General features: G+C 37.0%; 1 protein-coding gene and 1 long non-coding RNA gene across 9 annotated transcripts in view; both read right to left on the minus strand.

Annotated features, from left to right (window-relative positions):
* Nucleotides 1–283: 283 nt before the first annotated feature.
* Nucleotides 284–1,250, minus strand: LOC133268781 (uncharacterized). Its single transcript, XR_009743163.1, has 2 exons — nucleotides 595–1,250; nucleotides 284–563 (listed from the first exon to the last, which is right to left on the minus strand). It is a non-coding gene; the product is annotated as an uncharacterized LOC133268781 (long non-coding RNA).
* A 5,671-nt stretch (nucleotides 1,251–6,921) lies between these two features.
* Nucleotides 6,922–15,360, minus strand: part of ATP11B (ATPase phospholipid transporting 11B (putative)) — a 65,120-nt gene continuing 56,681 nt past the window's right edge. For 2 of the 8 annotated variants that reach the window (XM_061452408.1, XM_061452411.1), the window contains 2 exons: nucleotides 11,453–11,586; nucleotides 6,922–7,794 (listed from right to left, as the gene is read on the minus strand). In XM_061452408.1, coding sequence (XP_061308392.1) covers nucleotides 7,713–7,794; nucleotides 11,453–11,586 — 216 coding nt within the window. In that variant the 3' untranslated portion in view covers nucleotides 6,922–7,712. Of the gene's footprint in view, nucleotides 7,862–11,244; nucleotides 11,587–14,762; nucleotides 14,886–15,360 lie in introns of those variants that run through there. The other 6 variants (XM_061452415.1, XM_061452414.1, XM_061452407.1 and 3 more) reach the window with 4 other exon arrangements.

The raw sequence follows: 15,360 nt of genomic DNA on the forward strand, positions 1-15,360 counted from the left end.
CCTCTTGCAGCAGTGCCCTGTTAAGAAAATCCAGTTGTGCATTTATTTCAAGAATACTGTTCCACAAAAGCATTGCAAACATTCTCCGGCTACTGGAATTGGCTATGCCAAAAGTTGTGTGTTTTGCTGCTTTCAGTATTTCCTTTCTCAATTTTGTGTAAATATAAATAGGGACTTGAAATTGGGGTGGGGGGGGGTTGGGTGGGGGGTGGGGGGGAGGGGGCAGGGCGGGAGGGTGGAAAAGCTCTACGAGGTATCTATGCGTGCTGTTTTATGTCTTGAGGGTTTTGGTACAGTTTCAGATTGATTAGTTCAAGTATGCTGTGTTTGGAGAGAACTGACTTGCTTTTCATCCCAGTACAGACTTGTCGTTCAAAAAAGTCTGAGATTGGGTAGTGGCATAATGCCGTGGTGTTTTAAACAATATTCCTTTTGAATGCAAGATCTTTTCAACAAAATAGTGTTGTCATCAGTTTGGTACTACATGCTTATAATTACTGTGTAATTATAAAGAAATACATAAAACTTTGACTAATTATGTTGCAGGAAAGGGTTATTTTGTGCTATGATGGCATCTTAAAAGTTTTTCAAAACAAGTGACTGAAGTTGAAAGAAACATTGATTTAACAGGGTGTTGTTCTAAGGACAAAATGCCTCGTTACAGAGAATATTTTGCATTGAAATGTGCTCAATGTGGCCATGTGTGTTTTTTTTGTTGTTTTTTTTTTTTTTCCTTCTATATTTGTGTGTTTTTTCTTTTTTTTTAAGAATTCAGCCAGTTACTTACTTGGATTGCTTTAATTCGTTCGTAAGTGCTTATGTCTTCAATTTGATGATCTCCCCTTAAATGAATCACTTTAATTTTGCCAAATGTCAAGGAAAAAAAAAGGCAAACATCATGTTTGTAACCTGGTTTTATACATTAAATATGTACAAAATTAGAAGTGCCCTGATATAAAACACTTAATTACAAGATTATATTTAGTAAAAACCCCATCATTTACATATCTCTGTAAGTTCCAATGTAACTTCTTACAATCCCTCTCATTACCAACAGAGGCAATAAAGCTCCAGTGAAATTGCCATGGTGAAGTCTTCTCATGCGTTGTTTCAGTGTATTATTTGTAAGACATTTCTAAAACGTGCTTTTAAGCAGCGGAAAAAGCAGCATGGCATGCTCTTCTGCATAAAATACACGGTATTGGTAAGCCTTTTTTTTTTTGTGGGGGGAAGAGGGAGGGTTTCTAAGAACTGCTACAACCCCTTGCCTACTGCTTATTCTAAATGTGTGCAAGTACAAAATGGAGCTGATCTTGTCCAGCCATGCTGCACAGACATCATCTAGCATGTGAAAGAGGACACCACACACAGTGCATATGTTTAAATATGATTGAAGACTACCGTACATAAGTGACTTTTTTTATTGATCCTGTTAATTATTATGACTTAAAACTGTTTTACATTGAAATCCATACTGAGAAATCCTTATTTAAGAAAGATATACTTTTTTAAAAATGCATTTAATAAAATTTGTCATTCACATTTTATTTAAAAAATGTTGCCAGAAGTCTCTGTAGATTTTATTTGAGTATGATACACTGCCTAAGTTTGGGTTTTAAACCTGTGGTGCCATTCAGGCCTCTGAACTCTCAAAGAGTAGACTTTCCACTGAATACTTGGTAACCTTATCTGTCAGAAATAGGCCTTAGCTTTGAAACTCTTTGTAGTTGACTGGTTTGTTACCAATATGTAGCAGTATTGGCAGGATTAAAGACTTTGAGCCTGACTGTTCAGACACCTGTAACTCAAACACAAGTCTGGACATTTAAACTGGTACAAAAAATTCTTCCTTCCTCCCTCCCCCAGTCTGGAAGTGCATCCACTAATTGGCTTCAGGTTCTCAATTTAACAAATATCATGACTGTTTTTCATGAAATTACAGCTGTTTTTAAAATTGTGTGTTCAGAACTTAAAACTTCAAGCCCTCCCTTCCTTGAAGAGTTCAAAGGACAACTGGCTGGAGCCAGAGTGACAACCCTATAGATAAATAAGGAGCAGGAAGCCTGTGAGGGAGAGAAATGATTGAGCTGTAGATGGGTTGGAGAGGCTGGGTAGCCTCCTGGAGGCTCACTGACCTGTGCTGTTGGAAGAATGAAGCCTGTGGTATAACTGATCACTAAGTAAACCTGGTGGTTGTCTCCACTGTGACCTGGTGCTTCTGGTCAGTGGCCAAGCACAGCTGCTGCAGGGATCCCCCCTCCCACCCACACCTTACAAGTGGACTTCTCCAGACAGAGAAGGCAGCAAGCTTGGGGAAGAGGTACCCTCCACGCTCATGTCGGTGCTCTCAAATGGAGCAGCAAGCCTTGCGTTACTCTGGAGTATTTTCTTCTAACAAACACATAATTAAAACAGACTCAGAAGCGAAAGATTTATTTAATAAATATAATTTTCATAAACCATTTTTAAAACAACTTCTACTGACCAAGCTGTACAATGAGCAAGCACACAGACCTGCTGTCAGAGAATCAAAAATAACATGAGGCAGCCACAGTGTCAGGTCCAAAATGCCTTGTACTAATTATTGCTACAGTTTCCAGTTGTCAATGCCCCTTATCTGCCTAAAATTAAGGCTCAACCTCTTTCAAAGGCAATTCCTACAGAGATGATATCATTCAAGTTTTTTTAATTCAAAAAAGGAAGCAGAATTTGATCACGCTTCAGTGAAAAAAAAAAAACACAAACAACCCAGGAGTCTAGACACTTTGTCATTTTAGTGTGCATAGGACCTGAAATCTCTCATTATGGTCATGGGACCGTAATTAGGAATTGGGAAAAATCTATTCTTTGTTGCAGTAATGAGGCCTTATTTATACCTGAAAGCTGGTCTCATTTTTAACCATTCTCCCCTTCCTAAACTCTATGGACCTTATATCCCGTCGCAAAAAGATAAAAAGGTTGAGAACATGCTTGTAATTTCTTTAAAAATGGCTGAGGCAAAATCAATACAAACCACAGGCCATTTAGGTGCACTTCAGGGTTTCTTTCAGACATGTCAAGTCATACTTTGTGTGATAAACAGCAGCACATTTTTTCCCCTGAATGTCAGACGCCGAGGTCTTTAACATTTCGGCCCTGCAGATTTTATTCATGTCTATGCATTTATACTAACTGGAAACAACAACAAAAAAAGTCATATCTACAGTAATGACAATTGTATGTACTTATTGTAATCAACATCATAGTGTGGCAACAGCTAGAGAAAAGGCATGTACTTCAAAGTGGTGAGAACATTCAACAAAAGCCACAGAAGCTTGGGCAGCGCACAAGGTCTCTACCAAGCTATTTCTGATGCCCCTATGAGCAGTATTTAGCTGAAGGAAAAAAAAAAAAAATCTATGGAAAGCAGAAGCCTTGCAAATATACTGATGCAATTGCGCTTCTGGCAGAGCTGATACAGCCACGAGCATCCCATCTTTCCTCCTCCTGTTATAAATTGAGTCATTCCAATAGAGAGCAGAAACCAGACAAATCATGCCACTGGAAGCAAACAACAGAAGCAAAGAACATACAGAACAACCACCAATAAAAAACATGAGCAGAAAAAAGTCTAAAATCAGTCCATAATGATGGGTTCACCCAGCTCTAGGCATAATTCTTTTAAAGTAGTGATGGCTGTAAATGGCAGTGCTGGTGGGAATTACTGACTTGGTATTTTATACCAAGAAAACAAGACTCAAATGGTTCAGAAGCACATTATGATCAAACACTTTTGAACACTGAATTTCACCAAAATCACTAATATTTAGAGTACAGAAGAATCAGATAAAACTATTAAAAATAAGGTAGACTACAGCTCTGAGACATTTCTAACACTAGAAAAATGAGGTTTTCTTTTCAATATAGAAGTTGCACTGTCATAAAAAAAACCTGCTTGAAAGTACTACCAAAGTTTTCCAGTAAGAAATTATAGTTGCCTAATATGCATTCTGTTGCATAATCATTCCTCAAATCAGCTTTTGCACTAGAAAACAAGAAATCATTCTGCAAATGTAAAGCCGGTTTTCAGCATTCCTTCATTTGCATTTTTGTTCCCACTCCTCCTCATAACCTTAAAAAATACACAGAATATCTTAAGCATAATAGTTACATTTTAGTTTGTGAAACAATTCAGAGCATCTTCGTACTTCATCTTTTCCACTGCACCTTTTAAAAAAAGCACAAATTTGGCAACTGTGTATACAAACCCAAACCCTATTTTTCACAGAACAAGAACTAAAATATGCCGAGAACTCAGTCCCATTCTGAAGGAGGTGAAGGAGAAGGTGCTTCTGTAAAGACACTGCATAGTAAAGTGACTACACACCATTCTTAAAACATCTACTCCAGGCTTTTCTGCCGTGCATTACAGATTTCGAGGCTAAGAGGTAATTCTAAAACATTTGCTTTCTATGGCAAATTCTTCCTCATCCATTCCTACTGTAAATCAGCGAGATGAATGCTACTGAATTAGCTGCCTTTTGTTCAGTCTTCTTCATGAAGAATTCTACACTGTACCCAACGCACAGTGAATGGTTTCACACACTTCAGCTGCCACAGAAATACACAAAATCTGTCTTTTTACTAGAAGCAAGTTTAAAAGATTTCTGACATCAGGACAAAACCAGTCACTTCTTGCATCCAAAATATGTCAGACCAAGAAATCTGGTCCTACGCAAACCACTCCTAAGTTCTTACTAAATGAGAAATTATGGATTTAGATTTACTGCAAATAGAAAAATATACCTTGGCAGACAGATGGATTCTTAAGTTCTTCCTGAATTGTTTAAATGCATGTTTCCTTGATGACCTTACAAACACTGGGAAAAGGAAAAGCAGGGGGAGAGGGAGAAGAGGAGATGGAAGGTTTTAAAGAAACACATAATGAACATAAATTATTCTTCAAATACAGGATGGTGCTTCTTGTGTGCAAATAAAATTAACACACTTGTGTGGTAAAAGCCTAAAGCTTATCTATGTACAGAGCCGAGCCAGTCTCAATGCTTGGAGTGGGGTCATACATCCAAAGCCTCTGCCTTCTACTACATAAAATGGCAGTTTATATTTCAGTACGTGATACACTAACCACACAGAGTGATGAGGCTGCATGGCACACAAATTGAAGGGATGATAAGAATGCTGTGTTTGAGGTGGACAAACAAGTACTTCTGAAACATGGAACACTGATTTCAACATAAAAGACACAGATAAACAGCAGATACCTGATTAGGGTACTTAGAAGAATTATTCCTAGGCACCCATAGCAGTACAAACTTAGAATGAGAAACTAAGAAGAAAATAATTATTTTAAAAACAGATTTAGTATGATATATACAATATATAGTTAATTTACAGGAGAAGGTGAAAGAAATTCAAGTATCTCTCATTACTATTGCTTATGTGGATAAAAGTCCTCTTGGGGACTGGAGAGTTGACTGGTAAAAATCAGTTTATAGCCTTTCTGCCTAGGAACCAGGTATCAAACAGACTCAATTTTCAGTGAATCTTCATTGTCTGGACATACAATGTGGGGATCTACTGTACAATTGAAATTCTCAAGCTTAACCTTCACTGCACTTATATATCTGAAGGCATAATACAGATATGAGCTATGAACACCGAACTAAACAGTTAATTAAAAGGAAAATTTGCTATATTTTTTGTTTTTTTCTGTTTCATCATTAATTTTTAAGAGCTTTTTAATTTGTGAACTGGTCCGTCTTCATCTATAGCAGTGAGACAAAAACTTCAAGTACTGCACATTCAAATCACTACAAGTTTCAAAACAAGGCTGCAGTAACAATTTCCATACATTGCCTTGAACAATGGGATCTTGAAAATCCAGCAGTACCTGCAGCCATCACTTCAGAGTGAAGCTTCCAGTTGTTGAAACTTATTTTTGAATTAAGAGAACTGGAATAATACCAGTTAAATCATGAATAAGAATTAAGGAATAGCAGAACTGTTTACAGGTAAGGAACATCCAAAACATTCGATACGAAGAAAGTAAATACCTCTTGAACACTTCCTCTCCTGCAGCTCACTGAAGTCAGGAGGATTTGGGATGACCATGGTAAGAGGGATACACTCCTCTGGCAGCAGGCCAGGGCCCACCAGGAGGATATGATGTGGCTGCCTGAATTACGAAATAAAGAGTATTTGCCATGTAATTTGCTTGGGGGACAGTACTTAAGCCAAAAGTGGAAACTTGTGGAGGCAGGGTGAAAGCAGCTAGTACTGGTTTTGTTCAAATCCTATGCTTAACCACATCTTTATTAAAGAAGTTCTTGTAGGTATTTGCAGTCTGTCTTTGATTTGTAGCTAATGCCACCCAGAGAAAATCCTAATACGCAGCTTTACATGTTTTACTCTCTGATAGTAAGATTCTGCCAATTACTGATGGGACTTCAGTGTCAAAGACTGATCTGAAATGCAGGTGCTGCCCCCAGGGACATCCAAGAGCATGCCTTAGGTACAGCAGATTTTATGGCTAGAGGCTGGTAAAAATACTGCTGCTTCTGGGCTAACATTTGGATATCTACTTTATCTCCCACATACGCAGACAACCATAGGTTTAGTCATCCCAGCTGGGCAAACAGGTGAATGTTGCTACCCAGCCCCAAGCATGCACATTTATACTGGGACAACAGGTGTATGTCTAAGATGTACCATGCCAAGCTCCATCTGTGCAATTTGTTTTTATTGGCATACTTAGGTATCAAAACATAGCCATCAATGTCTCAGACTCTTCAGATATATGAAGATAATTAAGCATTAACTGTATCTTCAAAGTACAATACGACCGAATATAAACACATGAAAAAGAACAAAACATGCAAAAAAACCCCAACTTTAAAAGGGTTAATAATTCAAAGTACTTCTGCACAATCCACTGATCCTTACATGCTTTTTTCCCCATGTAAGGATCAAGAATTGTTAACAAAACACACAGGGCATAAGAAGATGACTGGCTTCAGAATTATACTTTAAGAAAACATTTACCTGTTATATCCCTTATTATTCCAAATTATTGATTTGTCAAAGTTAACAGTGTTTTATCAAAGCCCTCTATCCCTATATATTTCCACTGCAATTTGTACACCAGCAATCAGCATAAATATCTGAATTGTATTTAACTCTCAAAAATTACTAAACAGATTGCTTACAGAACACACTAACCATCCATGGAAATAACAAAATTGACCTGCAAACTGCTAAGGCAGCATCTGTAAGAGACAAGTCAAAGTGAATGTGTGTTTGAATGAAGGGTCATCATGAAAAATGAAACTTTAAAGTTTAATTGTGCAAATTCAGTTCTATTGGATCACTGTTTTTGTGCTACAGCGATGTCTGAAGTATCAAATGCAGGATTCCAATCTGCTCATACAGTAACAAAAAAGATTAAATGGTCAGAAGCAAAAGTGTTCCTTAAAAAAAAATATATATATATATGTTGAGATATACATATATAGTTAGCAATTTGTGGATATAATTGGAAAAAAAATCCTGGGAGTGATTACTGTCCAGATGACTTACACTAGGCCACAAGACAAGCCACAGTTTGCATTTAGCAGTGATACTAGTATTTCCTAGGACAGGGATGTAGCACTGAACTCGCTTCAGAACCTACTATAGGTGTGTGAGCTTCCACAAGGCATTTACAAATGCCCTGGTTAACATGTGGCTGAGTCCATTGTGGAGAGAGTCAAGATGCTTCTGTCGTTGGCATAGAAGGGATCCGATGAACTCCATGATCTAAAGTAACAATAAAAGAAAAGTTTGGCTGACTGGGAACTTACAATCTAGAGGTAAGGAAAAAAGTCTATGAAAGCAAAAGATAAAAGTGTTAGAAGATTAGGTAAATGTAACTCCATCTACTAATTTCAGGCACCTATAATTCGTTCAAACCTTTGAAAACAGACTACAATTAATCATGCCAACTATGTAATTAACTGTTCTACATTTACCTTTCTAGCAAACTTACAGCTACAGATATTTTCATCACTATGAAAATGACCAGGGGCTTATCCACCAGTTTACAACTCAGGTTTTAATATCATGCCTCAAGGAAAATCTTAATGTTGCACGTGTAAACTGAGGCGCTGTGAATGCTTCAGTCTGATATAGCCTAAAGTGATTCTAGTAAAGCCTTGTGGAACACAGAGTCTGTTTGTGGTAACCCTGTATATTGGTGTTTTAATGTTCAACATCCAGGATGTCTAAAACTGTGGGTAGGCAAAACTTATTTACAACCACGAATCTACTTCACCCCTTAAGTTAAAATTTAAGGCATCAGGAAAGCTACCCAACATGTCAGTTTTTGATTTGGATGACATTTGCGAAGTCTTTCTCTTAAGGACTAATTATTACTTAGGAAGAAATACTCTTCTTGGTTGAATGATATTATAGCACTGTATGTGAAAAGCTGAAAAACAGAAGGTTGGAAGGCAAGAAATCAAAAATATAACAAACTTATCCCTCCAAGTTTGCCTCTGTCAGAAATCTGCTGTTTCTTTAGAACTTTAACATGCAATGCCTTGACACGAATACGACTAATGGGAGATCTGAACAATTCAGTAATGAATCCTACTGTACAAGAAATGTATGTGATCCAGCATTCTTAATATTTTAGTGACTGACAAGTTGACAGACAATTTAATGGAACAGACAGACAAAATGCATTTTATCATACCACACCACACATTTTATATTCTAACTGGTGATTGAAGCTATAGAAAATACTTCTCGAATACATTTTACAAGCAGTAGGTTAAGTACAACAGATTATATTCCTGTGGCCCCCTACTCCAAGCATTTGTACAACTTTGATTCATCAAAGTTTCTATCAAAATTTGATATCGTTTTATTTCATATTCAGTTATTGTATTTGACAGAATATCATATTTGACAGAATATCATATTTGACAGAATATCAAGAGCACAAAATACAACACATGCTAGCTACAGCAACATTATTTAAAACTGCTCGTCATTCTACAGCACTCTCACAAACAATATTTATCAGCATCACTTCATTCAAGAAAAATAATATGCAGCTACCTCCTGGTTGAATAAGAAGCTGTTTTATAAAGCACAAGCACTCAAAAGGTCATCCTGTTGGTGACTGCACAATCTGTGAGGATTTAGGTAAAAATCAAGGCAGCTCAAGCTTGTGAACAAAGGCTGAACAGTTTTATAAGCATTTTTACATCACTAAATAGATTTCTTAACTGTACCTTCAGAATTTCACAACTTGTAACTGCCTTATGTGATTTAAGCAATTAGTACATTAAAAAAAAAACCAAAAACTTCCACATATTTCCAGGAAAGTGCAGGGATAAAAATAGTCTTAGTACCTTGACTTTTAAACCAGGTTTTAATTGTCAATGCTTAGTGGAAGGAACCAAAGTCATTGAAGAAAGCACTTAAGACTGAGATTTTTTTCTAGCTGTACTGTACATAAAGTGGAACTAAAAGATGGTTCAGAGTAACTTTAACCACAGGCAGAAGCAAAAACTACAGAACTTCAAGCCCTTAATGTAGCACCAAGATAGTCTTGCATATACTTCAAACATAATACTAACTTCTGTGTTTTAACAACTCTAAAGTTATTCAGCCTGATGGAACTTCATCCGAAAATTACATGAGGTAAGCACAGGAAATCTGAGAAAAAGCAGTCTTCAAAAAGTGTTTTAATATTCTGTCAAATATGAGTTACCTTCAATAAGTATTTCTAAGTTCTCAAAGACAGAAAAACAGAGGGGAAAAAAGAAGACATTGTAAAAATGTAAATGCACTGCAGAAAAACAAAACACAGCGTGCCTACCTTATAAGGCTACACATTACTAAGGCAATGTTAACTAAATATCTGCCCTAATTAGATAACAATAAGTCAATTAAAAAGTAGCGTGAGAAGTTCCTCATTAGGAAAGTAGAGAAGTGGGAAACACCCAAAAAACTCACTGCTACCAAAATGTTGATTTCTTTTAGACCAATTCAATGCTCACCTTGTAGATTAAAAATGCTATTAAATTGTTTATTTTATACATCATGCCTGCTTTCTATACAGCAAGAGTCTGAATTAGAAATGTATTTAATCATTTCATTTTTCATATAGAATGAAACATTTTGCATAAATCATACCCTAGAATTTGTAGAAATGTTGAATTAATTTCACAAGCAAGCCAGAAGAAACTTACTAAAACCACAAACACTGTGTTCAACATGAGTTCAAAACAGAGATGTACTATATACCAAGTCAATACCTAAAGGCAGAATCAGAACTGACAAAGCTTGTCAGTGAAGTTACCCACACAAGATTTTATACTGAATGAATATTATCACAACCTTTAACCAAAAGAGACAAAGTTGTTCAAATACAAAAAGAGTTTCCTTGAAAATGTCTGAAGTGCAACTTTTTCACGCTTGCCTTTTGACCATGATATCATTCAGGGACTGAGAGATTACGATATACAGAAGACTACTTTTATTTCTACCCCCAAATATTTCCATGCTTGTTAGCTATCCATCTTAACTGGAAATTGGGAGATGGCACATCAGCACATTTAGTAAGAGTTTCTCTCACGGTTATGCTGACCACAAGAGCAGTATTGCTCATTCGATGTATTACATTAACATGCTTTTATGCCACTGAAGTTTTACATGTGGTTTGCAAAGAAAAAAAGATTTATTTAGCACATACTTTGGAATGGCACACATGATTTTGATAACGTTACCTTCTAGAACAAAAAAAAATTTAAAATTCTTATAATCTGAAGGCTCTGTTCTGTCAATTACTCTGATTTTAGAAATAGGTTATAAAAGTTAGACTACAAAAATATTTCATCTTCATATCAATCAATGGCTCAAAGATTTAAAGACTCTCTTTCTAACAATAAAATTATATTTAAGGGGGGGAGTGTGAGCCTTTTGTATATCTTCGGGAGTCATGCAAGCTCCAAGGAAAATATTCGGAGGTTGTACATCAAGAACTAAAACAGAAAAATCTTTTGACTTTACAAACAACTCCTGATTAGTGAAGGCAGTTAAGAAAAACAAAAAATCATAAGAACAAAACCAGCAGCAAGATATGATTTTCTAAAGTGAAGAATGTATAAATCAAGAGAAATTAGGATTGATACAACACAAGAACTTGCAGTAAACCAAACTAAATTTTAACAGAAATAATTTGAAAACTGTCCCGTCCCCCCCCCCCCATCCCAAAAGAAAACACTCAAAACCAAACAAGAAACTAATATTTTAGGATGAAGAAAGTACAATAAAGAGTTGCATTTGCTACTTAAATAAGCAAAACCTGCAGCTGGTTTGCTAGACATCTATTGCTGCAGGCTCATCAGGTTCCAGTTTATAGGAGAATCGTCTGCAGCAAAGGCTATTGAGAGAAATGCCACACCTGTTGACCCGGGTTGGACTACATCTTCCCATTAGTCGTTCCAGCATTCTTCTAATAGATGTGCATGCTGTTTCCCCATCTGAGAAGCAGCACATGGAGTCCAAGCAGTTGATACCTGAACCTGCCTCAGTAAGCTGGAAAGAGGGAGAAAAAGAAAGTAAAAAGAAAAAAAAAAAAAAAAAAAATCAGTACTTGCAGATTTTAGCAATGAAGATGTTACCAGAAAACATGTGGCTAAAGCAGGTTTTCTTAGAGCATTGAATATTTTTCAATTTTATACAGAACTAAAGTGATCAATAATGCTACCATTTCCCTTCCTAAAATCTGATCTTCCCAAGGATTGAATACAGCCTTGGTGAGCATATGAAAATCCTTTAGCATCAACTCTGCTTAATGCTGGAAACAAACCAGTCAGCAATTCTCTGCATTACAGCTATAATGAATCTGTGGAGCACAGTGTTATGCAGTTTAAGCCATGATGCCTTGATTCACCCCAGCGGAGCTACAACAATTTATACAAGCTGCAGGTCTGTCCTATTTTAAGGGAAATCTATCAAAAGAAATCTTCAGACCAGGGCTACAGAATACAATGCAGCAACCTGACTGTAGAGTAGTATTTTTTTCCTCAGGAAGTGTAGAATGTAACTCCCTATGATAATTTACATTATATCACTACCACAGATACCCTTAGCTTGATGGGGAACAAAAGCACATTCCTGATTTTGCAAGTATCTTTTATCTAAATGCAAACAAAAGGTGATGTTAGAAAGGTACAGTCACGTTCACGACAACATGAAGAATAATTCAACATTAGCACAATAAACTTCTATTGTTCCTTCTCTGTAGGTGAGAAAAAGACCCAAACAAAATGAAAGTAGTAATACAGGGATGTATGGTTGAAGTTAATTAAGTGTCATCTATCGCTGTGCTCCTCTGTATTACTTCTTCACACTAGTCAACCACAACATAAATAAATCTGAAATCTAGTACTGCTGGAGAGAGAATATCCAAAACCAATTTCAGTATCCTTTCCAAAAGGAAACAAAGAATGTGGAGTGTGGGGATCCTTTTAAGTTAATTTGAACCTCTCCATGACAGCATCTTGTCAAACAAATGCTGAACACACAGGCTAAATTTAAGCATTCATTATCCTCAGCTCACTCTCAGACACCAGTGAATGAAGAAAACTGGGTGGAGGCATCTTAAGTCTATGATAGGACACAGCTCACCTAAGAGCTTCCCCCCAGGTTTTCATCACATGAAGGTCACTGGCTGTTGGTCTAAAGACTTCAGTTTCCAACCCCTTTTTCTTTCACGACATCTCCATTTGCTCAACACTGCATGGGAAGCAAAGAACCTCAGAGTTTCCTAGGGGAACAATTTACTGTGAGTGGACACATTCCTTCCTAATTCCCCCAAACAGGCAACTGGACAAATTATTGCTGCATAGCAGAACAAGTCCTATACTACAGAGGAGCTGCTAACAGAAAAAAGAGGCATTTGGAAATCCAAGAGAAAATCCCAAATGGTAGGACAGGAAGGGAGCACACTCACAATCAAGGGATTCAGAATTAGTATGTCCATGCACCTTTTACTTTGCCTCCTCCTTCTATCAGCTCTGTTCTGCATTCCCCATGGTACCTTCAGATACTCCCATCACACTGCTTAAAGTGGTGCTTACAGGACTGTCAGTTAAAACTGGATGAACTTAGACAAAGCATACAAGCTGAAACCACTGATTTAGTTGCTGCACCTCAAAAACTGTGAATGAGTGCAGTCAGAACACACACTTCTGACTAACTCACACTCATCTGAGAGGTCTTCTGGACACAAAATGAGCATTTACTACCACAATGAACTTCTGTAAAAATAACAGACAGGAGCAGAAACATTACACTAAGAGGGTTTTGGTTAAAACAAAATACACCTCCAACAGAACTTGGATCCCTGAATGCCCTTATTTGATGACCATCACACCTGGTCACAATTGTACTGTCAGTAAGATAACATGATTAGGAACAGCACCACTTGTAGCACTGCAATATTAGCAAATATGACCTTTACAGCCACTTCATACTGCACTCACCAGTGTATCAGACAAGAAATTACACAGGGCACAGGGAAGAAGGAATTCCTATTAGGAGGTCAGAAATCAAGCTCTCTGCTGCATATGCAGTGATCTTTGCGGCTGTGTTCCCAGCAATACAAAACAATCAAAATTCCTACACTTGGAAATTCAAGAAGAATATTTAGTTCATCCATTGTCTTGAAGACAACCAAGTCATACCTTTAGAGTTGCTGTTAAAGGTCATAATAAACTGGATGTATGTAGGATCAGATGGACCAGACATTTCCCCACCTCCTCTAGAATTTGCTGACCTGAGAGCTAGCACTCCTTGATATTATTCAAAGACTGGCAGAAAGAAAAACCAAGAGTAACCCAAACAATCTTCCAATGAATGAACCCTCAGCTCTGGATTTTGGAGGTCTGGTGTCTCTTCTAGTATCAGCTTTGTTCTTCCCAAGTTAGATACTCATAAAAATCTAGGATCATGCTTGAACCACAATTTATGGAAAAGCTGTTATTTTTAAACTTTTTTAAATGGGTAATTTTAAAAATGACCTTACATAAGTCTGGGAACAACACTTATGTTTTATCAAACTCACATTTAAGTGTAATGTAACACTGGGAGAGAGCATTAAGGACAACATAAGTTTGATTTTATGTGTAGATATATAGTGTCTCTCTGCCTGGTGAACATGGACTTTTACATTTATATCCACTACCTGGAAGGAAGGTACTTAATGCTAAAGAGTCCCTTCTCTCACTCTTCTCTGTGGCAGACAGTCATGATCACAGTTTTAAATCAAAGTAAAAATCTCACATGATAAGGCAGTACAGCATAATGGTCTCTGAAGACCTGAAACCAACCTTCACAAAACAAAAAGCAGATGACACAGTGCTTTCAAATAGTAAGTATAGAGAAATATATTATGTTAGTAATATTTGGGCTGCAAATCAAGTATTTTCATGAGTCAAGATCTAGGATTGCAACAAACATCACACTTTATATGATAATGGCCCATTTAATGTAATAACTCAAAAAGCAACTGAAGTGCAGAATTAAGGAATGATTCAGATCGGGGGGGGGGGGTGTGTGTGTGTATAAAAATCAAACCCACACACTATGATGCAAATTTTCTTATGGATACCAAAAATATGGGTATTTTGGAGATGGCTCCATGACTGTCTATACATGATACGTATAAATATATATACACACACATTAGGGTAGAGCAGGAGTACTACCTAGTGAATGTAAGTACTGTCGGGTAGGCTAGATGGATCTAGCAGTTGCCTATTGTCCTCCCCTCTGTGCCTGCTTTCAGCAAAGTCACATGCTGAGCTGACTGAACCCTTATCTTCTTCCATCTAGAAGGACAAAAAAGCAACAAGTCTTATAAAGCTCCATGCTTGCATTGCTTTAAAACAGTTACCATTTTAACATGAACTTTCATTTTACAGATCTGCTCTTGAGAGAACAAGGCATATTCACAAGGTAAAAAGGCTTTTTTTTTTTTTAAATTAATTGCTGGATCAAACACAGTTTACCAGTGCACAAGTATTAGAAGTGTCTGTTCCTTCTGTGCACCACACACTACAGAAGGGAAGAGCTCAACAAACTTGAAATCTATTTCAACTTTTCATTTTTTTGGTTTCAGATTTTGCAGTTTTGTTTGGTTTTCCCCCTTCTAATAGAAAGGGTAATTTCAGTTTGTCTTATTACAGGGTATTCTGCATGCCACAAGACAGACATTTAAATTAAACATTTAATCACACTGAAATATACAGTTGGGACTTTGTTGAACAGGGAACATATTTAACCCTGTTCACCAAGGTAAGAGCA

Source organism: Pezoporus flaviventris, unplaced genomic scaffold, assembly GCF_033815535.1.
Source record: "Pezoporus flaviventris isolate CSIRO_AGI_PZ_B2104156 unplaced genomic scaffold, CSIRO_AGI_Pfla_v1 ptg000013l, whole genome shotgun sequence".
Lineage (NCBI taxonomy): Eukaryota > Metazoa > Chordata > Aves > Psittaciformes > Psittacidae > Pezoporus > Pezoporus flaviventris.